The sequence below is a fragment of the Diorhabda sublineata genome, chromosome 3, assembly GCF_026230105.1.
Source record: "Diorhabda sublineata isolate icDioSubl1.1 chromosome 3, icDioSubl1.1, whole genome shotgun sequence".
NCBI lineage: Eukaryota > Metazoa > Arthropoda > Insecta > Coleoptera > Chrysomelidae > Diorhabda > Diorhabda sublineata.
In genome coordinates, this window is record NC_079476.1 from 22,786,973 (window position 1) to 22,811,982 (window position 25,010).

The 25,010-nt window shown below is 31.5% G+C and overlaps 5 protein-coding genes and 1 long non-coding RNA gene across 8 annotated transcripts in view; 2 read left to right on the forward strand and 4 right to left on the reverse strand.

Annotated features, from left to right (window-relative positions):
* Positions 1–3,478, reverse strand: part of LOC130441924 (probable E3 ubiquitin-protein ligase RNF144A) — a 77,920-nt gene extending 74,442 nt beyond the window's left edge. For 2 of the 3 annotated variants that reach the window (XR_008909659.1, XM_056775805.1), the window contains exon 1: positions 1,662–1,891. The gene's annotated coding sequence lies outside the window, so the exon portion shown is untranslated. Of the gene's footprint in view, positions 1–1,661; positions 1,892–3,306 lie in introns of those variants that run through there. The other variant, XM_056775807.1, reaches the window with a different exon arrangement.
* Positions 3,479–4,935: 1,457 nt separating this feature from the next.
* On the forward strand, positions 4,936–8,438 carry LOC130441926 (uncharacterized). Its single transcript, XR_008909660.1, has 2 exons — positions 4,936–7,547; positions 7,695–8,438. It is a non-coding gene; the product is annotated as an uncharacterized LOC130441926 (long non-coding RNA).
* On the reverse strand, positions 6,304–9,195 carry LOC130441925 (transcription elongation factor, mitochondrial). The gene is made up of 6 exons (XM_056775808.1): positions 8,852–9,195; positions 8,675–8,799; positions 8,298–8,550; positions 7,406–7,555; positions 7,093–7,346; positions 6,304–6,600 (listed from the first exon to the last, which is right to left on the reverse strand). Exons 1-6 carry the CDS (start codon positions 8,918–8,920, stop codon positions 6,321–6,323), a joined length of 1,131 nt encoding a protein of 376 aa, XP_056631786.1. The 5' UTR covers positions 8,921–9,195; the 3' UTR covers positions 6,304–6,320.
* Positions 9,196–10,136: 941 nt separating this feature from the next.
* Positions 10,137–10,739, reverse strand: LOC130441718 (ATP-dependent DNA helicase pif1-like). The gene has a single exon (XM_056775501.1). The coding sequence runs from the start codon at positions 10,737–10,739 to the stop codon at positions 10,137–10,139; it is 603 nt and encodes a 200-aa protein (XP_056631479.1).
* Positions 10,740–13,165: 2,426 nt separating this feature from the next.
* On the reverse strand, positions 13,166–18,105 carry LOC130441927 (actin, muscle-like). The gene is made up of 3 exons (XM_056775810.1): positions 17,978–18,105; positions 15,678–16,632; positions 13,166–14,162 (listed from the first exon to the last, which is right to left on the reverse strand). The coding sequence occupies exons 2-3, from the start codon at positions 16,600–16,602 to the stop codon at positions 13,957–13,959; spliced, it is 1,131 nt and encodes a 376-aa protein (XP_056631788.1). The 5' UTR covers positions 16,603–16,632; positions 17,978–18,105; the 3' UTR covers positions 13,166–13,956.
* A 5,004-nt stretch (positions 18,106–23,109) lies between these two features.
* Positions 23,110–24,297, forward strand: LOC130441928 (transmembrane protein 223). The gene is made up of 2 exons (XM_056775811.1): positions 23,110–23,931; positions 23,988–24,297. The coding sequence occupies exons 1-2, from the start codon at positions 23,565–23,567 to the stop codon at positions 24,281–24,283; spliced, it is 663 nt and encodes a 220-aa protein (XP_056631789.1). The 5' UTR covers positions 23,110–23,564; the 3' UTR covers positions 24,284–24,297.
* The last annotated feature ends 713 nt before the right edge of the window (positions 24,298–25,010 follow it).

Consider the following 25,010-nt stretch of genomic DNA (forward strand, 5'->3'; position numbering starts at 1 on the left):
TCGAAAATTGGTTTCAAAATAAATTTATGCCGAATATACCACCGAATGTGATTGGATAATGCATAAAAAGTGAAATTTTTCAAAGGAATACGTTTATGATCAAAATTCCAAAGTAAACAGGTCCCGAAATATTTAGGCTTCCACCATATTATTGTATTTTCAATCTGACCAATAATTGTGGCAACGTTCAACTTTACCTTAAGAAGGCTCGCGCGGGACATATGAAACAAGATATATATTTTTTGATATTGGTATGACGAATTCAACGGTACCCTTCTATATATTGGGTTATCGATCAAAATCTAAAGAAATTTGAGTTCAAAGTTCGTTTCTTTAACATGACCTTTTATGGGAGCCATAGTAAATTCTTTGATTACAAATTAAATCAGAATTATTGCGATATATGAGTATATATTTGATTGGTAAGAAATTAATCTTTCTAATGGTGTCAGTCGTTATAACGGTTATCGAACAACAATAAGAGTTATTAACTAAAAATTATTATAATTCAATGCATATCCAATAACTGGGCGGAAGTTGGGAAAACGGCCATATTGTTTCTGTCACTCAAGGAAAACGTGCGAAATGTAACCACATTTTTGTACAGTTTTTTGGTCTCATTTTTACTCAAACTAAATATATTTCACTGTAATAACATTTTAACCTACAATTTAGCAACTTTTATGCATTTTTTTAGTTCATAATCAATCAATTGTGGATTTTTAAGCATAAATACATGTGGAATAAAAATTAATAAATTTCAATTTCAAGAAACTAGTTTGGTAGACGCGAGAGCCTCTTAATTTCAATCATATCTAACTGAAATCAAATGTTAATTGATCAATAAATATCTTCCTTCATTTCAATCATTTTTTTCTATTAAATTTATTAGATGGCAGTTTTTATAGTTCTTTTTTGGATATATTCGACGTTATTAGGTTGATTTATATATCATTTAATTGGGTTAATAAATGAATATTTTGCAAGCACATAATTATTCTAGACTAGAATATAAATCAATATCTCCGATTTTTGAAAGTCAAATTCGCTATGAATATGAAAAGTATCCTTTAATGTCTTTCATATTATTGTTTAAATATAATTAAAAAAAATATATATATATATAAAAATAAGATAACATATTAACCTCAATATTACAGCTTCACTTATCGACTTTTGTTTATTCAATAATAAAGTTTGTTTTAGTTGAATTTTATATGTATATATAACACCTACCTATTATATTTCACAATGGAAATCAGTTTGTTCAAAATTTTTCACAGTTATGTGTCAAATACAAATGACAGACATAAAATAGATTAGTTTAAATAACGGTTATTTTCAAGAAATAAAAATGATAAAATATTTTTAAAAGTTAGTACATTAAAAATCGAATATATATATACATATATATTTAGAGCACACTCAAGTAATGCAGAACTATTTCAAGGTTAAAATAACTTAATCTAAATCCTCATGATTACCATTATTGTTTAGGTAAATCTGATTTATCTATACATTCCCAAACTGTTTACCAACATAAAGATAAATATAATTACTTAACTATATAAATTTTATTTAATCATAAGAAACCGTACACAAACAAATCAGGTAAGTCGTAGCAAAAGAAAAAATAGTTCGTAATGGAAATGTTTATTTACCTGTTGTGAAGACGGCTGTCAAATAATTTATTAGAAATAATCCACACTAAAACTGAAATCCGCTAATTTCACACTACAAACACGAAATACCACCTGTATGAACCGATAGAAAAACACTGTAGTTACCTAATGTACAATTTATCAAAATTCGCGAATATACTGAACGATAAATTTTCGGATAAATGCCACGTTCACGCTACCTCCCTTGCATAAACATCACAACGAACTGTAAATATCTGGAAAATGTTTCGTTTTATAAGAGAAATTTTCTTTAACAGCACATATTACACAACTGTTGTTTGGGTTGCCTAAATAAAGGTACTACTTCTTTATGAATTTCAAAAGAGACATACCAAAAAATGGATACCATAATATACTTCTATGTAAAACACGATTTTATCTTTAAATTTAAATAAAATAAAAAATAAGCACTAAGAAATTCAATATAAACTACCATTGTTTTAAATAAAGTTAAATAAAAGTGATATTCTAGTCATAGAAAGTTATTAATTGCATTATACTGTTTTTGTAGGAAACTTTAATATATATATATATATATATATATATATATATATATATATATATATATATATATATATATATATATATATATATATATATAGTAATCAAGTTGCATGATTAGAAAAATCTGTAGGTATATGCAATTAATTACTATTACCCATAATTATCAAATAGTAATTAAATTTCGTTTTTTCGTCACCAGTAATATGGAATATTTTATAATTTCCATTTTTGTAGTAATAACTGATTGCTTCATTTTCGAAAGTAGAATTTAGTCAATAAAATCGATTTAAGCTTGGTTTGTGCAGCCAAAATTTTAACTAAATTAAAATTAACATTAAACTAAAGTTTCTTGTTGTTAATTTTTTGGTTTATGCATTAAATTAAAGGGTCCTTTTTGTTATACGAACGTGGAAAGCGCCTAGCACTGTCTATTAGTATTCTATCATCTAAAGACAACTATTTTTTTGATATCAGTTTAAAAAATAACGAAAATTGCGTTATGATAAAAATATGAATAAATTTCATCATTCTACCAATACACTAATAGATTGTATAAGAAGATAGTATGTTATTGTTAACAAATCATATATGTATTTGATGATACTATATTTCTTAAAAAATCACACTTTTAGTAATTTTTTGCTAGTTATGTAATATCTACTTAATCGAATTAAATTAACTAGCAGATTTTAATATTGTAAATAGTCCAATGCTGCTGTTTTTTGTACATCGATGAAACTTTCTCATAAGTATCCTAAGTGCGATTTAGTCATACAATAATTTACCTCTCGATAAATAATTAGAATTCAATAGAAGGTTTTAGTATCCAAAAATTTGTATAAAAAATGATCTAAATTATCATTTTTGTGTTCTCATCAAGAATTTGAAAGGTAAAATTTTAGTATCTCTGAATTAATTTTTTTTACATATAATTGTAACTACAACAGAATTTCTTCTTTTTCTCTTACTGTTTATATATTATTTAACCCTTTGACAAATAACGAGTAACGCCTCTGTTGTGCTACAATCCAAATAAATAATTCTAAAATTAAATTAACATTTTCTAGTAACATCGTTGAAAACTATTACACGTTAAGAAAACAAACCAAAAACTACTTACATTTACAATGACAGTTAACCTAAATTCCAAATCCATTTTGGTAAATGAGATACAACTAGAGCATATTCGATACACTTTTTATTAAAATAGTAGCGTAGAGTCAAAGAAAAACGTATCGCGGTAGGTTTTAGAGAACTGCGTCAGGTTTACTGCCAACGTCTGTGTTTTCTCCGTGTCGGGACGCGTGGCGCCGATACGTCCCTAGGAGTATTTTACCGCACTGATCGATATAATCCTTGAAAATCAGTGGTAGAGAACGCTTGAAAGGGCATGGGTGAAAAATCATAAACGTTCATTACAATACAATACACATATTTTCAAATTTTCGTATTTGATTGAAGATATATTTTTGGGTCAATTAAAATCAACCAACAGAATATAATATAGAAAAGTTTCTTATTTCGAGGTTATTGTTTTAGCGTCACATCGTGTTTACTTAAGTCTTTATTTTTTCACATTGGTAGTTTCTTCTCGCGTTTCTAGTTTTTTTTTTGTATTCACAGGAACTTCTAATCCCGTTTTGTACCTCAGTGTTTTTTTATAACTTACTGGCTCTTGCGAATAATTAAGTAAAGGTAAGTGTGTGGTTTTCTAAGCCGTGCTTTTTTAATTATTGTATTATGGTTTTTCACTATTATAAGTACGAAATTATCTGAAAGGTTTAAAAAATATGAAAATGGGGCCAAAAATAAATCTTGCCAATATACAGGGAGGTCATAAACTTTAGATACCTAGAGTGGTTAATTTACTTCATTTATTTCCCTGCAATATTATATAATATCGTTTCAACCTTTTTATTAATAAATAAAAACAAGTACAGCCACTTTTACGACACTAAATTTTTCGCCCGTTTATTAAAAAATTCCGGTTTATATTTGAATCACTTTTGTATGTCCAGGTGATAGTTTATTTATATACCAAGCAAATTTCAGGTGTATTTTACTGAATTTATTACTGTATTCAAGGTTGATGGAAAAAAACTGCGAAAAGTAATTGAAGATTCATAGACCTTGGAAAAGCTTTTGATAAAATAGACAGGAGCGACATATGGAGGATCCTGAAAAATAGAGGAAGAAAAAACATACAAGACACATTTTTTGACGAGAGTATAAAAGAAATAAAAATAAGTTAGACATTTGGGGACATTAGCATATGGAGGAAGTCAAAGTCCTGGAACTAACATATGCAGATATGACCAAATTAAAGAAATCGACAAAATATTGGCAAGAGGCAATAAAACAGTTGGAGTTATAGAAAACTTTTTATGTCCAAAGATATCTCAAGGGTAGCAAAACTAAGAACTTACAGGACAGTTATACAACCTACGATGTTATATGGTAGTGATTGCTGGGTCATCAATAAAAAAGAAGAAGAACGAATGCAGAAATTCAAAGGTGATATGGTCAGGCAGAGATCGGCTATATAGTAAAGGCAAAAACACAGCATTGGTTGGGGCATATACCCTGAGTGGAAGAAAATAGGTGGGTGAAAAGAGCCTTACCAAGTGGAGAAGAATCAAAAAGATGCATGTAAGGAAGACTTTGTTCCTCAGTTTTAAGTTATGTGCATTTTTAGTTATTTAGTTTTGGTCCTGTCAAAAAGATAAATAAAAGAAGAGGAGAGGACGACAGTAATAAAAAAACATGATCCTGATAGTAAAAGTACTAATAAATTTAGTTTTAATAAAACATATAAAAACAAGAAATGGAACAATAAACAACCAAATATAGTATTAGAAGTGTAGTCGAAAATCGTCGATAGCTTCAAAAAGAAAAAAATCCCTCCAATAAATGTAATAAAAAACGAGAAGTTAAAAATAAGAAAATCGTGCCAAAGTATCAAAAGTGTAGTGAAGAATGGAATACTTCCAGCCCCCGGAAGCGTTTAATATACAGGAGCCACATGGATGGCCAAAATGGGAACAAAGATTTGAAATATTTTTGTTAGCTTCTGGAAAAAGCACTGCAGACGAGAAGATAAAAGTAGCTCTACTGTTGAATATTTTTGGGAAAGCATCCTAGGATATTTATAATACATTAGAAACAACAAAACTAGATTATTAATAATTAAGGTTCACACCAGCAATGAAAATTTAGTGGTCCAAAAGGACCACCTAAGTTATGATTTAGTGGTCCAAAAATATAATGTGGTAGACAAAAGTAAAAAAATTAACATATGCATGCTGCACACACTTTTATACATATTTTTACAGCATATATAAATTCTTTTATGCAAAAACGGCACAGTAAATATAAAACATTTTTTTTTAAATATTTTGGGCGACAAATTTGTCGTCGATGTGTATGATTTTGTCGACATTTCTTGATGATTTGGCGACAATTGTCGCTATGTCGCCATGCTGGCGAGAACCCTATTTATAATCTTGTTTTCATGAACATTTCTTAACCAAAAGAAATGTGAGTATGGAATAGACTTACAGAAGTTAGGGATAGCGAACTAGCGCAATGCAGAGATGGAGAAAAGCGTAGAGAAACTTCAAGCTATGGGCCAATAAAGTCTGCTGTGCTATCTCGATTTGGTGTTCCGTCCTTTTGTCCGACTCTGTATACTAGTACGACGTTCCTTCTGTAGAACTTGGCCGCTCTTTCAAGCTTTGAGGAGCTTTTTATAGGGGAGGTTTCAGTCTCCATCTTTTTACACGTCCAGCTTGTTTACCAGCCATTTTTTTCAATTCCTCACCCCTATTCTTATACAAATCCGTTTCCGCCTCATCCCACTGTCTCGTCTTCAGTTTTCCTCTCCATTCTCCATGTAATCACATCCATGTTTCTCTTGTTTATCATCTTTACACATTCTCTCCCTTCAACTACTTCCATTGAGACCAATTTTGGCATATTTTTTCACTTTTAAGCATCACTTTAACATTTTTTTGAGAATTTAAGAAACATCAAAATTGACTTTAGCTTTGCCATATTTTATATTGAATTCATACTGTATTTAAAAAAATCTTTTGGGGTGTCAGAAATCATACAACAATTATGTACATACTCATTTTATTTTTTATTTTTCTTTGATACAGAAAAAACAGCATCTAATGCAGCTGGATTTTTGTAAACACATAAATCCATGAACGTTATCACTAGCATCAAAGCTTGTCCTAACAATTCTTTATTGACTGGTGTTTGAGAATCAAATGCAGCTTTCAGTTGCTGTTCTACCATAATTTTTGTACAAGGTAGAGATGCTTCACTGGTTTCTACATTATCGTTTAATAATTCATTTATTGTAGTTACAGCAGCCACTTTTTCTTGTCCCACTAATGTACTGAACAATCTACAACAGAACAAAATAAATATATTAATTCAAAATTAAAAAAACCTTTAAAAGGGCTGAATTGGAAATATTTGCCAATTGGTGCATATTTCGAGAGTGATTATATGTATGCATATGGGTAAGAAAGTGGCGTAGAAGCAAAAACCACAGAATTTTTTGGGAGTGATTAAAAGACATTACGATAATTAATTTCATATCCATTCCATACAAATAGAGGGTATATTCCCTCTAAAACTCCCCCATATTCATGTGCAATCAAAATCATTTGGCAGATATTTTCAAAATAAGGTTCTCAGTTCAACTCAATAAAGGGTTGTATATTTTTTATTATAGAGTTTAAAAAAGTATACATAATAATTTAAATTATATAAATTTCTTCAGAGGTCATTAGAGCTAGCAAATGGGTAATAAGATGAATGAACTACCTCATGGTAAATAAAACCAATTACTGTTATTATTCCAAGAAAAATAATCATTAATATCTAAAATTACCTTGCCGATAACCTAGACTTAAGATAGAATACTCTATTTTCAATTGACGTAGGTGACGGTGTATTTGTATCATTAACATTTCGTAAAGTAACATTGTGATGCACGCTGGTATTCAGTAATGTAAATAACATAGCACTTAATTCGAGTTGTTGGGAATAAGCTGATGCTGAAGTTTGATTTTGTGGACCCATAGAGGGTGAAGTTTCAAAAATATAAACATCACTCGATGGTATTTTTCTGATAATGTTAATAACCTAAAATCATACGGCCTTCATCGAGAAAAAGAACTACTATATTCATTTTAAATACCTACCATATCAAAATTATCGTTAGGCATCATTTTTTTAGGTAAATTATTAAAACTATCAAAATTCCAATTCACTAATTTATTTTGTTCTTGAGATAATTTAGCCCAACTTATACCTATGGGGGACAAATGTACACCTACTGCAGATGTAAGTTTCTAGAAAAAATAATTTGGTTTCAAAAATGACACTAGATTCATAGATATTAGATAGTTAAAACTCTGTGTCTGATTTTATTTCTTTATAACTACAATAAAGACTAGACAGGTGCTACAAATTATCTGTTTTGTTCAATAGTGTAGAGGCATGGACCACAACTACTGGAATCTTTTGAAATGTGGATATTTTGAAACTATCCTGGATGGAACACATCACAAACATGGAAGTTAAGCAGAGAGTAGGAAAAGAGAAGGAAGTCGTCTTTATAGTATTTAGACTACATACTAAAACTTGACAAATACCGCTGATAGTAAGAAGAGACCAGGGAAAAAATAGCATTCATGGTTGCATAATCTGTGCCAGTGGTTCGGAGCCTCATCTATTGATCTATTTAGAAACACAGTGAATAAACAAGATAAGAATAGCCAATGTTCCCAATGGATAAGGCAATGAAAGAAGAAGCTGGTCTTGAGAAGGGGTATTTTTTTATTTTAAAAGTTGAAAAAAATTTTTTCCTACAACTAGATTTCCATTATTTACTAAGGATATAGATATATGGCAGATCCTATGTGAATCCTGTAGGGTAGGACCGGGCCCAAGAACTCCCAAGGCCTGCCCAGAGACCCAGCAATGGCTAGAACCGTCTCAGTTAAAACTTATAAATTCTTATCAAAAGTAAATGTGACTATATTCTAGTTCAATATTTAATGCTTTTAACTATTCATTTGAATTGCTACTTACATTTAAAATTTGTCCGTTAATAGGTGGAGTAATAATCTGTTTTTGTCGTTTATTTTTTGAATTATTTTTAGTTAATTCTGTAGAATCAAGTATATTATTATCACATTTTTCGTTTATTATATCTTGACATATTCTGTGCAATAGTTTTTCACCTAAACCATCCACCTCAAGTACTTCGTGTAAGGATCTAAATGGACCTTTCTTGTTTTTCCATGAATGAATATTTTTAATTCTATTCTTTGGAACACGAAATCTTGAAATTAGAAACTAGAGAATTTTAGTGAACTTGAATAAAGTCGAATTGGAAGTGATTTTGAAGTTTTTTCTTTAATAAAGTATCCAGCATTCATTATGCATGTTGTATTGAAAATATTTACCTTGATAAGTGATTAGTATTGGAGTCATTTAACGTATTTAAAATCTTGGTTTGTTCTTCTTTCGAAAAATTTGATTTAAAGTAAAAAGAGTTCGCATCATTCGAGGAACTAACTGAATACTTAACCTAAAATGCAAACTGCTTTTTTAAATAATCCAAACATTTTTATTTTGCTTACCACTCGTATAATATTTAATTTAGTTAAATTAGTAATAAACGTTTTTTGCAGTAAGCATTGCAAATGCATGCTAAAAATTATGTGGTTCTTTATTACTGTCACAATTCAGAGGTTAGAATTCGGACTTTATTCAATGACAGCAATATTTTTAGTAGCACAATAGAAAATTATTTTTTTCTCTCTAAAACACAAATAAATATTGTCCTTCAGGATGTAAATCATTTTTAGATATTTAATATGTATGTAGTCCTGAATAATTCTAGTTGCCTATCTTTAAGGATCAATTTTGATTTTTATTACTTTTTGGTGCGTTAATTCTTCCATATTTTATAATAAATACTTTCGCCACCAGATGGCTTCGATTGGTGATTAAAAGATTAAAGAATTTTTTTTTTGTTTTATATTTGAAAAGGAAAAATTTTATTTCATTTCACAACAGTAATGAATTCATTTCGATAACAAAATGAAGTGTTATTTAGTTGAACTTCTCTAAGTAAATACTGAATCGAAGCGTTATACGTGTCCGCAAATTATCCGTTTCATTGAAGTGCTCTTTGGTAAACCACATTTTTTGTTTTTTGGTCTGACGTTAACACAAACAAAGCGGATGGTTTCCCAACTCGTGGACACGCAACATATAACTGCCCATGTGAAAAACAATGATTTTCTAAATTTATCCCGCAAACACTAAGCGATTGGCCTTGCGACTTGTTAATTGTCATTGCGATCGCAAGGCGAACTGGAAATTGCAATCGTTTGAATTCAAACGAAAGATCAGTCGGTATCATTGGAATATATACATTTTCACCTGCGTACTTTCCGTTAATAATGGTTGGCTAAATTAAATTCGGCATAAGTCTTTTTACCTAAAGTCGAGTACCGTTGCAAAGTTGCGGTGGATTCAAATTACGCAATATCATGATAACTGTACCAACTTTGAGTTACAAGTTATGTGGTGCAAATCCTGGTAACTCTAGAGAGTTCAAAAACTCCGTTGGATAATTTACTACATCATCGGGATTTGTTATGGAATCAACGGATTTGTATGTCACCAAATCGCCAGCAATTTTTGATTGAATGGGGAAATTCCTTGCGTGCACATCATTATTCTTTGCGGCAAGAATTGCTCGTTGACTTAACCAAGCATAATTCTGATAATTCTCACTAATGTTTTGGAAAACATTTTCAATAAGAGCTAATTGAGAGTCTACAAATCGGCAAAAGTCGTTGGTAAGAGTAATTAATCCAGATGTCGCATCAACTGGGATTTTTCTATTTCCAACAGCTAACAATTGTTTGGAAAATTGTGCAGCACATTTTGAAGTTGAACTCTCATATTAGTGGTTAGCGATAATGTTTTTACGTTATTCCATAAAGGTGATGCCTTCAGGCAAGCATTCAATTCATCTGCAGCCGTTCCACAGGGAATTACTGGCAACGTCTGCCTGAAATCGCCTGCCAACAATATCATCAAGCTGCCAAAGATGTTGTTATTTCGCCGGAGATCCTTCAGTGTGAAGTTAAGTGCTTCAAGTGATTTCTTATGTGCCATTGAGCACTCATTCCAAACAATGAGCTTGCATTGCATCAACAATTTTCCCATTGCACTGGATCGAGAAATATTGCATGTTGGAGTATCAATTGTGTTTAAATTGAGTGGCAACTTAAGCGCAGAATGTGCAATACGACCGCCATTTAGAAGAGTCGCCGCAATTCCAGATGATGCTAACGCCAAAGCTATATCACATCTTGATCGAATAGTGGCCAAAATCAATGAAATGACAAATGTTTTCCCTGTTCCTCCAGGTGCGTCCAGGAAGAATAGACCACCAGTATTATTGTCCACCGCTTGCATTAATGTTTCGTATCCTTTTTTTTTGCTGTTCATTCAGCAACGGCACATTATTTCGAACGAATTCCTGCAATGTATCAACATTGTATTGCAGCTCTCGATTTAATTCTTGGTTGAATGCATCGGTGCATCGATTGATTTGGCGTAATCATTCCTACTTCAATCAGTAGCTTGTTTGCAATAGTCAAGCATTGATCCTCAATCAGAATCAATCCTTCATTGTAGATTTCATCGGTTATTTGGATGTCAGGATTATTCGTTTGAATGCGCAAGCGATGCAAGATATCTTCACATATGTCGTCTTTGTATTTTTCCTTAACTGAATTGGTTGTGAAGGAAAACATGTGGTGATGATAATTGCGAACAGTGTTCGTATTTGGTACGTATTTGATGAAACAACTGAATCCGCAAGTGTTAAATCCCAATGAGAATCGTTCTCCAGCCAACCCATGCTTCTCGATATGTTTGGCATTGGTGGCCATTCACAGTTTTCAAATGCGCAAATAATTTTGGTCCACGTACATTTACCAACAGCAGTCGCAAATAAAAACGTTCATCATTTCTAGGATGAACAGTATACATGCGACCTAGTGTATCAGTGGAAAACACCTGTCGCCAATCTGGAAATGGGTTCCTTGTTTGCGACGTTGGAATTCTTTGTTGATTGATTCCAACTGTAATACTTGGGCATTTCAACGTACATCAGCGTCGCTACGAATGGATCTGCTTCACACATTGCAAAGAAGCTAGTCAATGTTGTCGATGGTGGTTTCTCAGCTCGTTGTGCCGCATTAGCCTCAGTGAAGTAAACTCTTTGGCCATTTTCCAAATGCACTACTAAATGTACAACTGCATTTGCACAAATATTTGATTGATTTGGCCGAATGACAACTCTCAACGTTTGCATGTGTTTCGAAAATTCGTGATAGCAGCAGGCAATATGGTACAATGAATTCATTTCCGATCTCAATCTTTTGATTTTGAACTTTAACTATGATAGTTCGACCATTATCTTCTTTTGAACGCCGACGATAAACTGGATATTCATCGTTCCCTGTGACTATTTCAGCAACTAACGGTCGCGGATATCGTTTTGTGCACTTTCCATCAGCTATGCAAGGCGATAATGGATTTAATACACCGCACGGTCCATGCACCATCTGTGTCGTCACAATGTCGTGTAGATGGGGATCAGTGACTGGATCAGGAATTTCAGCTGATATGATGTCATCCACTTCATTTGAATGTAATTTGCTCAGCAACCAAATTAGGATATGAGCATGCGGTAGTCCACGCTTCTGCCATTCCACCGAGTACATATAACAACGTGTATCACCAAAAACTCGATACTTAGTAAGCACCCCAAACCTTGAGTTTTTGCTGAAATACTCTGGCGATTATGTCATGGCGATCTTGCGGTTTTTGGTCCGGTTCCAACTCACGTTCAATTTCGGATTGCATGTAAACGTAATAAATAAATCCGGAGTTCCATAATTTCGCACGTACGTCATAGCGTCTTGAGCGTATATAGTCCTCAGATCGTAGCTTTGCCTGATTGAATCGGATGAACGCTAAACGTTCGGTCTCGACTTTGACATACATGTCGACGGCGAATTGCTGGAATAGCCGACGGCACTTCAGAATGACATTCTCCTCATGTGTACGAATCATCATACGATACGCATAGTACAATCAGCTCTTATGACAAATTTGTGCGTATCCGATGGCATTCGTTCCAATGCTGTTTTGAACATATTAACCACAGCATTATTAGCGTGAAAAAATGCTTGCAACTGTTCAATAATTCGTCTCTTTAACTGTTGTGTTCCCTGTATATTGCACCGCACATTCAGCTGATCCACCATCGACGATATGAAATATATTTGCAGAAATTGATGCGGTTCATCTGGTGTTGGCACCATTGAACCATCCATATGATATATTTGTCCTTGTATATGTAACATGAAATTAACTGAGCAGAGAACAATGTATCACGCACCGGCGCCACCTACTTAAAATATTGGTTTGTAGTACATGCTATGTATCAGAGATGGCGCTGTATGTGAAAAAAAATTTTCCCGCTTTTCTGTTGAAATTTTTCCTGAATTTTCTTTGCTATAAACCTCACGGAGCCCGAGACCTTTCCATCGAATGCAAAACCGTGAAAATCGGTTCGTGCGTTCTGGAGTTATAGCGTCAGGAAGGAAAACCCGACTTATTTTTATATAGTAGACTACTTATGAAAATTAATAGTATAAAACCATTCAAGGGGAATAAATAATTTTTAAATTTTCAATTTTTTCATCAGAAGCATACGTTTTCAAAGAGCACGGTGGGCAAATTATTAAATAGTATTTTTCTTCGGGTCGACCCAATTATAGTTTCCGAAGAGTACTTAGGAATCTTTGGGATCGGGTAGATCAGATGATGATCAAATAGTCAATATCAAAAATTGCAACAAATGGGTTTTTTCGAATTATTTTTTTTAATTATCTTTAAAGTCTTCAAATTAATTGTTTAAAATAAAATTCCCAAAATTGGTAAAGCAACTCGTAGTTTATCCCTACACACTATTTATCTAAGCTACCAGTTTTCGCGAAGAAATAAAATGAAACTCAGTTTCAAAAACTGAAAATGTTAGAGGTAGAAACTAATAAATAAATCACTATATAACAAAACTTTATTTTGGAATATTAATTTATTCTAAACAGTAAAGGTAACTTTTTGCAATTGAAATCTTTATACCTACTACTATAAATCTTCATATAAAATATAAACAACCAATTTTTGGATTAGATTTCAAATGCCTAATTACTATCAAGAGTAGGTTAGAATTACATTAAATAATAATTATTAAAATTTTGATATACATTTTGAAATTCAAGTTACAAAAACAATGTAGTGATTCAGATTTTACAAGTTTCTTGAAGGATTGAAACAGTCTTCTAGGATGTAAGGCCTCTCAAGGATAATATTTTTTATAAAAATATGAATATTCATTTAGTACAATACTGATCCATTCACTTTCTATATAATTCTAAACATAGATGTTTCATTTTTAAATTAAAAATTTTCAATAATTGGACTTTTAATAACAATAAAATACAGTATAAAATATGTTTTTAACAAAATATAAACTGTAATTACAACAAATTGCCTCCTCAAGATACCGGTGAATTAACATATGAAAACAAGTAACACCATTTCCAGTATTGTACTCAATAAATACAAAACCAATATTGCAATAAGTGCTTTAGAAGCATTTGCGGTGAACAATTCCTGGGCCGGATTCGTCGTACTCTTGTTTGGAGATCCACATCTGTTGGAAGGTGGATAGTGATGCCAAGATGGAACCACCGATCCATACAGAGTATTTCCTTTCAGGTGGGGCAATGATCTTGATTTTGATTGTTGACGGAGCCAAGGCGGTGATTTCTTTTTGCATACGGTCAGCAATACCTTTAATAAAGTAATAAACAAATTTTAGTCAAGTGAATAAAGTGGGCATGTTTCAGCCTAGTTTGAGCATTGTTTTTAATAAATCCTTAAGTTGTCTACCGTGTTTAAAAGGTTTCATAATTTATTCAAAAGAATTTGAATTTCACCGTCTGCTTTACCACATACCCATCTTGTAAACAAAAAACAAAGGTTTTAACCAATTTTCTTTTCTTAATCAAATGAGATTCTGAAAGATTAAGAAATAATTATGTTCTTGGCTACGCCCTTTTTATGTTGTTTTCTGATACGGGTATCAAAATTCAAAATTTCCAAAAACCTATTGACCAATATGCAGAGAGGATATTTAAAAAAGTTATGAGCCTATCATTAGGTATCTTCAGATTTTGATCGTTATTTTATATTTCAACGGGATATAATGAACGATTGTCTTTGTTTCTCCAAAATTCTGAAAATCGAATTGGATCCCGTCCAAAGGTTACACAATCATTAAGTAATCCACGCTTCTGACAATGATCCAAATAATGTTTTTCATTGTCATCGACCTTGTAAAGTTCATTCATATTTCATAAATATATATTTCGCATTTTCACTTTATTTAACTTAGATTGTTCGTTTTTTTGTCTGTTTAGATGGAATATGTTGTATATGGTCATGATGTCAAGTTCAAATCAGAAGAAACATATCGGATATACCAGCAACCTGAATAGGTTATAGCATAGGGCGGCAAATTTGATTCAAAAACAAAATTAATAATAAATTATTTACAAGAAAAAACGAATTTTAAAATTTTTACAAAAATAAAAGTAATGTAATGAAACTTTGAATATAGCATTATACAGGGTATTTCGCATAAGAAACAACACAGCGTAGATGCGTATAAGGAAGCCCAAAATATGACGATTTAGCTGAAAACTCATTAGCATTCGCTGAAGCTCTTAGTGCCTCGGATTGAAACCTTTGAACTATGTTAACATATATTTGTTTGGCACTTCCCCAAAACTGAATTCTATTTAACGAAACTTTGTGTCTAATAATCTGATTTTAGTCTCTATACATTTTCCAGGGTAGTTTTTGGTTGATGGGGGCCTGGGTATTTCGTTTACGTAACTAATGGAATTTGTGCATTATTTATAGTTACTGGAGGGCAAATTGTCGCATATTAAAGGTTATTTAGACTCATTTGATGTTTTTGATTTGTGGTCGCCACTTAGTATACCATTGGTTGGATGAGTCAAGGTGATTTGCTATAGTTACAACGGTATAAAATGAGGTCATTGGTTTCTAATATTCTGAAGAGAATATCGGGAAGAGTGGCGGTCCCAGGACACTTTCTTGGAGAATACCAACTTTAATTTAATCAGAGGATTTAACCGAGAAGTGTCTATTTGTTTAAATTTTGTAATCAACAGTGTCAAATAATTCATAGTCATAAAGATCAATTGTATCAATATTTACGTAAAAAATGTCATTATATAATAATTGAGTATAGCAAAATTTTTTTGAAATTGTCCTTACCTGGGTACATGGTGGTACCTCCAGAGAGTACAGTGTTAGCGTACAAGTCCTTACGTATGTCAACATCGCACTTCATTATCGAATTGTAGACGGTTTCATGGATACCACAAGATTCCATACCCAAGAATGAAGGCTGGAATAAAGCTTCCGGACAACGGAATCTTTCGTTACCAATGGTAATAACTTGACCATCAGGAAGTTCATAACTCTTTTCTAATGAGGTAGAACTTGCGGCAGTAGCCATTTCCTGTTCAAAATCTAAAGCTACGTAGCACAACTTTTCTTTAATATCACGAACAATTTCTCTTTCAGCAGTAGTGGTGAAGGAGTATCCTCTTTCAGTTAAAATTTTCATAAGATAGTCGGTTAAATCTCTACCAGCCAAGTCTAAACGAAGTATGGCGTGAGGAAGAGCGTAACCTTCATAGATTGGTACGGTATGGGAAACACCATCACCAGAATCAAGTACGATACCAGTCGTACGACCAGAAGCATAAAGCGACAATACAGCTTGAATTGCAACGTACATAGCGGGCGTATTGAAAGTTTCGAACATTATCTGAGTCATTTTTTCTCTATTAGCTTTCGGATTAAGAGGAGCTTCTGTCAATAAAATAGGATGTTCTTCGGGAGCTACTCTAAGTTCATTGTAGAAGGTGTGATGCCAGATCTTTTCCATATCGTCCCAGTTGGTGATGATACCGTGCTCAATAGGATATTTCAAAGTGAGGATACCTCTTTTGCTTTGAGCTTCATCTCCTACGTAGGAATCTTTTTGACCCATACCTACCATGACACCCTGATGCCTAGGGCGACCTACGATTGAGGGGAATACCGCACGTGGGGCATCATCACCGGCAAAACCGGCTTTGCACATTCCCGAGCCATTATCGACGACAAGAGCCGCTACATCGTCGTCACACATGTTTCTATCGGTTTATTGATGGCACAGCGACTGAAACAAATAAGCTACTATACCAACGTCATTTTCATGTGTTTTATCAAAATAGCAAAAGCACGAAAAAATAGTTGTTAGTTCAAATAAACCAAAAATAAAAAAATATTGGAAAAAGAAAGACTAAGAGAATTAAATTTGTCATTTTGATGACTTTTGATTCTATATTTAAATTACTGCGTTGTTTGCCCGATGTAAATAGCACAACATATATATATATATATATATATATATATATATATATATATATATATATATATATATATTTATATATATATGTAATATTAAGACCTACTGAGACTCAAACAGAAATATAGAGCATTAAGACGAAACTAGTTTGATACACACGACGTAGATACTTGGTCCTGATGCCTTTCTACGAATTATTGTGTGTTTAATCCTATAGAAACGATTTGGAGTACATTAAAAGCAAATATAGAGGGTATTTCATAAATAATGTCGATTGCCAATTTTCACTTTGTTTATTTAATAATTGTACAAAAAGAAAGAAGTATAACCCATCGTATTCTACCAACCAATATTCAGCAAGCTTTTTGAGACGTGGGTAAAACCATTTTTTCGGCTTGGATACAAATTTTTTTTTCCTCGCAAGAATTCCACGTAACTTTCGGGGTCTGCGGTTTATCATTGCCTTGTTGCAAGACAAATTGCTTTCTAAGCCACACCTGGATATTTGTCAGATAAAACCTAATACATTCGCATCAGCTGTCTTCTATATACCTCGAAATAATTTCAAAGTACACTAAACCTTATAATTCAACGAAACACACAAGACTTTCCAATCCAATCGACCTCTCTTTGCGACGGGTTATGGTAATTGTCATTTATATAACCACCGTTATTCAATGTTCAGGTTAATTATATAAATCCTTTTTCCATATCAAGTAACAATGCGTCTAATGAAACGATCATTTTTCGACAAAGCAAGGAGCTGTGAACACAACTCTACTCAAAGTTTCGCTTGAATCTTTATGAACACACTGTATAACACACAAGAATATTACTATTAAACGAATGATGGTAATTAATCACTACGTTTAGAAAATTTGACTCCAATGTCACAATTAATATGTACTAATAAAACCATAGGTTATTACACTTTACCCTCTGATCAATAACTAATTGAAAAAAAAATCAGAACTAAACACTTTCACAAAAGCACTAAACTATTGGAAGAAAACTACCCCTATATTCGCGATTAAATTAATTTAAAAAAAATAACACTGTTTACACTTATTTAAATATATCTCGATAATTGAAAATCACGAATCTACTGTTAATCAATAGGGGTAGTTACCCCATAATCCGATAAACATGTACCAACCTCTAAAAAAATGAAAGGACTCGACGCTAAGCGAGGTTATAAACGAGTGTGCTAATGACGCGAGGCGTCGTTTTTATAGGGATTTTCGAGTGCACTTAAAAATAACACGTCGAGCATCCTTATATGGGAACAGGGTGGCCAAGACGCATCGATAACGACGTCGGCCAATTATGGCAGCAGTCTATGATGTTCAGAAGGAATTTTACGACAAGTTTGCCGTTGGTGCATTAGCGTACAAATAGATTTCGAAAGGGTTTCGGGGTAATTTTACTTTGATTTATTCATTTTATATTCGATTTATCGATAGTTAAATTTTTTAAACATACATTTCGCTTTCGATTTGAACTATTTCTGATAATATACTAATTAAATTGATATTTTCGAATAATCTTTTATATTTAGAATAATTTTTTGTTAATCATATTACTAATTTTATGTTTTTTAAAACGTAAAATGGTCTCAACATTTCACACACATCATCAACTACATGATTATGTCATTAAATTCCGTTATAAAGATTATAAAATATTTTTGAAACGACATATGATCACTTAATCTTTATACAGGGTGCGGCAACATAACTTTATTTTTTTAAATGCTTTCCAGTAGATACGGACCCCCCAACAGGCGCCCCGAATCTATGTTAGAATGCAAAACATCTAAATTCATGTTTTGCCTTGTTCTATCTAGCCAGGACTATAGAATTATATTTGAGAATGGAAGAAGAAACATTTGAAAAACTACTAAGAAAAATAAAACATGAGATAACTAAGAAACCCTTAAACCCGTAATATCCTGAGTCCTACTTATTATATGAGCTGATGTTTTGTGATCGCAACCCAGTACCTTTCGATATTGTTATAATATAGCCCCATTGACCCCTATTCCGGACCGTGAATAAATTGTTATGTGGGTGAATACGTTTAGATACACTGCAAGTGGAACGAAATTAAGAACTGAAGTTCCTCGGTCTATTAGATAACCTGAAAACATTGAGGCAATTAGAGCGTGAATGTTGCAATCACCACGGCGTTTTCCGATTATTCTTTGACTTCCAGATTGTTCAGTGATAATTCTCCTTGAAGAACTACATTATTATTATATAATCGAAATAATCGAGACATAACCATATGATAGGATCCGTTCTACTCGAATTTACAGCTGACGGGTGGCTCCATTAGTTTTTATGAATTTTTGCAACCCTCTGAGTGTAATTCTTCCGAATAAATAATACCCATTTCTCGCGAATAGAATACTAAACTTTATGTACAACTCTCAGGAGAAAACCACAATAACTTAACCTAACTACAATTCTACTTCTTCGTTCAAGCTTGTTATTTATGTTATCATCGTTAACGTAACTTTCGTCGGATTAAATCTAATCCCTCCCAGCTGGTCCCTTGGCCGTACTTTGCTAATCATTGATAAAAGAACCAGAGCTGCCAAACATACGTGTGTAAAAGATAGAAATTTAAATCTACATTTTTATTACAGTATAAAAATCCTTAGAAGATAATCTATTTCCTGCATACCTTTATTATCAGATACCTGGCCAATTCAATTTTAATCAAGGTATGTAAATTTTAACCTTTGTAAAAAAACACACTGTACAATATGTGACGTAGTTATTCACATAAATATTTCGAATTTTTTTATTAGTACATGATTTTTGTCTACTTTTTTTCTCCATTTGAATATTCTTTCTCACATACCCTTGTATATTTCCTCTTTAATCTCTAATTTATATTTTTTATATATTTAGAAATAAAAGTCCCTCTGAATATTATTTTTAAACGACGTAAATATCCCCAACAGCTCAAAATGTTTTATCTCAAAAACCGAATCTATACAAAGAAATAAAAGAAAAGTTATTTTGGAAAACGGTAATGAACGTGACATCGCAAGCACGTGCATATTACATACAAAACGTGCGTGTGGTGAAATATGTCTAAAATCAAAAGTTTACAGAATATTTATAGTTTGTGGAATTCACGAGAGAACGAAAATTACACAGTTAAAACTCACCTATTTTCTATATTAGAAACGCGTGGGAGGTTGAAAAGATTATGAATACTGAGAATTTTTTATAAAATGATTCAATTTTAGTTTACAATAAATGAATGACTCATAATAGTAAATTTTGTTATTTATTTTCGAAAAAATAAAAATGAGCACCTACAATTTTTTTTAATAAATAGATTATATAAGTAAAATAGTTACAAAAAAGCTAGTTAAATAAAATCATTAAAAAGGGGAAAGATCTAGGGATACTGTCAACCTCAAAGTTCATAGACAAACGACAGTTGTCTATGTACATCTAAAAAGAATTAGAATTTATGAACAAACATTAACTAATATTGTTCGTAATCATAAACATTTATATACCATATATCAATACCATGGCTAATAGTAATAATGTTGTAATATATATATATATATATATATATATATATATATATATATATATATATATATATATATATATATATATATATATATATATATATAGATTGACTTTCTCTCCGTTTAATAATTGTGAACTATCGGAATTTCTTTTCTATAAATTCCACAATAAATAACTATCACCAGTAGAATCGTTAGACAAGTCAAAAATGCGATTTATAGTTGTACAGAGAAAAAAAGATTCTTTGGTTTTTTGGCGAATGGAGTGATGGCAAACTACTTTTTGGGGTTGTAATAGATTGAGTTGTTATTTAAAGTACGGGCGGGTACAGCTGCGGCTGTATTATTCTCGGTCGTCGGTTATTTGGCTGGTGAACTGGTCCATCAGGTTACAAGAAACCGCAGAACACCTACAATACCGACGATCATAGTTGTAAAGTTAATATTTCATATATGATGTCAACGCGCTGACTTATATATTTCAAGTCAATTGGAGTTACTTCATAACATGCTCACATCGCCAATGTGAAACAACTTAAAATTATAAAAAAGGACGAAAATACCTTAATGAAGCAGTATTACACACTTTTCAATTTAAATGAAAAAATATTAATTTTTCTCTGTGTAGTGATTTGAGCTTAAACCCTCTAGTACGTGTAAAAAGTAGTTGATATTCATTTTTTTATAATAAAGAACAATTAATTAGGTCAATTATTAATAATAATAATTTTTGAGTTTCGATTATATATTCATCGCCTCGTAAAAATCTTTGGCTATACAAATAAGACACGAGGCATTTAAAAATAATATCAAATTCTATATACGCCAAACCAAAATAATCGATATTATGTTGAAAGTGTGTCTAATGTCCAATAATAAAACTGCCCTAAAAATAGTCGAAAGATGCGTCGCTGCCACGATGAAATATCTTGAAATAATGCACATACTGGAGAATAAAAACTCACCGATTCATATTCTATTTCCGTTATAACGACGATAGTGAGTTATTTACATTTCAAGGTCGTAAAGTAAGACATTACTTTTATGTCATAAAAATGATAGAAATTCAATTGTCTGTTCACATTCATAATGCTCTCGTGAATCGAAATTTTTTAACAAATTTACATTCTGCTACAATGTTCACTTTAAATCATGCTATAGATTATAAAAACAGCTGTAGCGGTCAAACTTGCGCTAATGGAGGTACACTACCCATAACATCTACTAGCTATAGTATACATCAGTGGCGTACTTAAGAGTAAACTTCATATATTTTCAATTCTTTTATTTTTAGACGCATTATGCACAGTATATATAGCCAATTATAAAAGTTTGATTTATAAAGTTCTGTTGAGATATGTTCAATTCCAATCTTAATTAGTTGAATACTACAAAATGTGTTTCTACTAACACATTCAGTTATTTTGGCAATATTTATATTTATCATGGTTAGTTCAACTTTAGGTGAACAAAAATACTTTGGAGATTCGTCAATATACCTCCTGGTCCATTATCAGCTCTTTTTTCATAGTAAAGTCCAAGATCCAAGAACATCCTGACCATTCCTTGTTCTTAACTAATTCATTTTCACTTTTATAATCACCCATATCATTTCAAAACATTCTTCAAAATTACAATATTATCATAAGCATCTTTGGTTCTTAAAACAGAACTAAACACAGTTCTATATGTCCCGAAAAAAACATGATTTCACAAAAGCAGCTATTGTAGCAGTCACACATTGCAGAATGATTCATATTGATCACTACTTGTCCCAATACATGATGGTATAAGACCTACTACATGAAATAAGGAGCATAAGGTTAAGCTGCTATAAAATTTTAATCACTGGTATCACACCGTGAAGTTCAGTTTTGTGGTAATTAACTGTTTGTCTTAAAAAATTTATTGTTTAATTATAGTACTAGAATATTCAAAAATTAACATACATAAGTCTTTATTGCAGTTTAATTGCATGGTTCATACACATAATATACATCTACAAAAGTTTTGTAACACAATTCTTAAATTCTACCACCACAAAAAACAATAATTACTATTTCGTAATGAACTTATTAAAAAATTTTTAGATCAAATGTCAGTGGATAATAAAGGTATAATAAGGTAACACTTTGTAAATAAAACATATATTATTTAAAATGTTTTTCTCTGAAATCAGAAACAATTTGTTTTTGGACATTTTCATACATTCTAGATAAGTTTTCAGTTTTAAAAGAATTATTATAATTATTCAAATCAGCTGCAATCATCAACATTTTACATAACCTTTCTGCATGTTTTAAATAGTGATCAAACTCTAAACTTTTCAAGAAATCCTTATGCTCTTCGGAGAGAACAGTCTCGTCAAATATAGTATTTTTTAGTTGAACTTTTTTCTTCTTAAATTTCCCCTGCTCTTCTAATAAATTTGAACAATGCTCTTTCCACTGTTTAATTTCAGAATTTACTTTTTCTATATAGTCTAAAGGGTACACTAATTCACTGTTAACCTGCTCTGGAAATTCTCTAAGAACTGGTTTTTCGAGTTCACAGTCGAAAAGAGAAGGTCTCCTTTTAATTATCATATCGGCATTATCCATGTTTTACATTTAAACAGTCTGATTATTAAAAATAATCCCTTGAAAATTGGAAGCAAATAATAACTGAAAAACAGTCAACTGTCAGCTGTCACCCATCAACTATTTTTATGTCAATATCAATTCAAATTCCATATTTGATCATAAAAGAATTGTTGAATATCATCAAAACCAGATTTTATTTACATTTTCCTTGATTGAAATTTTCAGTTTAAACAGCCACAATATGAAGCATTTTATTATTTCACTTAGTAGGTCAAACATCATGCTTTTGATATATTTGATCTACAAAAAATTATAACCTCAAATAAATCTATAGATTTTATCCTGTATATATTATTGTCTATGGATTCAATAAATGAGTTCAGTTATACAAATGGATGAAATGTTTCTTGTTGCAATTTTCATTATTTTCCATAAAATATACATCCATTTATTTTTACTTTAAACAGCCACAATATGACGAGTTTGGATATTTTATTTTGTAGGTCAAACGTCATGTTTTTGATATATTTGATCTACAATAAATATAACCTCAAATAAACCTATAAGTTATATAAATAAGTTCTATCATATGTATAGATGAAATGTTGCGGTATTGGAATGTTTGCAAAAATTATTCAAAACAGTGGACATTTTTAAATATCTTCAATAAATATAATCCTCCCCGAAAATTTGTTTGTCAAAGATACTTTAGTGAACGGGCTATAGATGTTAATACGAATGTCGTTAAAGATGTGATCTTGTACAAATTTGATAATTCTAGATACTTTAAACTAATGAACTTGTTCGCATTTGCTCAATTCGGTTTTTGGTCTTATTTATCATTAACAGCTTACACAACATTAAGAGATGCTCCAGTCGATCAAACCACAGGAGATCATTGGTGGGAAAAAATTAATTTGGGTGAAAATAAATACAGAAACGGAATATCTTTATTTTGTGGTATTGTAGGTAATATTAAATACGTACGTTATATTCCATTATTTCAAATTGCTTGATTGTTGTAGGATGGGGTATTTTATCAATTGTTTGGATGTATTCATTGAGATCTGTGAGGTATCTAATTCTAAGGAGAGGTGGGAATCAACTTACAGTGGTAACATATACTCCTGTTGCTTCAAATCGTATGTTTACATTGAATTTGAACAACGTTAGTGCTGTGGATTCGAGATTAACAGCCCAGACACATTTGGCGTTGAAAATTAAAGGACATTTCATGTATTATATTGTAGATATGAAAGGAGAATTTGTAAATCCTATTTTATTTGATCATACTGTAGGTTTGAGAAGAACTTTAAAATAAAAATATATTCTGTATTGTTTTTCATTTAATAGCAATCAGTTTTTTGATAATGAATATCTGCTTCATTAACTTCACAATATTTATTTACAATTTTTGGCTACAGCATATGAGTAAAAAAATAACTTTATATAAGATTCATGGGGTTAGCTGCTATCATGCTACCTTTGAGAAATTAATTTTCAAGTACTTTTAAATAAAACAAAACATAATGTGATTAAAAATATTTCTCAAGGTATAATGAAACGTAGAAAAAGATCATGTCTAAAAAAGCTTGACAAACTCAACAGCTAAAATTGTGCCATATATTAAGATAAAAATAGGAGCAGGTAAAGAAGTTAATTTGACAATAAATAGAATATCATTGTTCCCAATAACCATCACAAAATACTTAATATTTTTGACTCTATATTAGTTTGTAAGATAAATTTCGAGTATTTCTTATAGATAATGGAATAGCATAATTGTACAACAATGCAAAAACTGGGTATTGCATACCAGGCAAATGTTTTATAGTGTAGTCATGCTTGTATAAATATTCTATCTTAATGTATAAAACATTACCTGATTTCCATTCATATTCAACTTTTTCGACAAATGATTAGGTGCGACAATATCAGACTTTTTTATATATCTGTTTTACTCCTTAGACCTTTTTGTTTTTCTCGATAAATCGTCTCGATTTTGAGACCGATGTACCTGTTCTTTTGAAACTAATTTTCTATCAAAA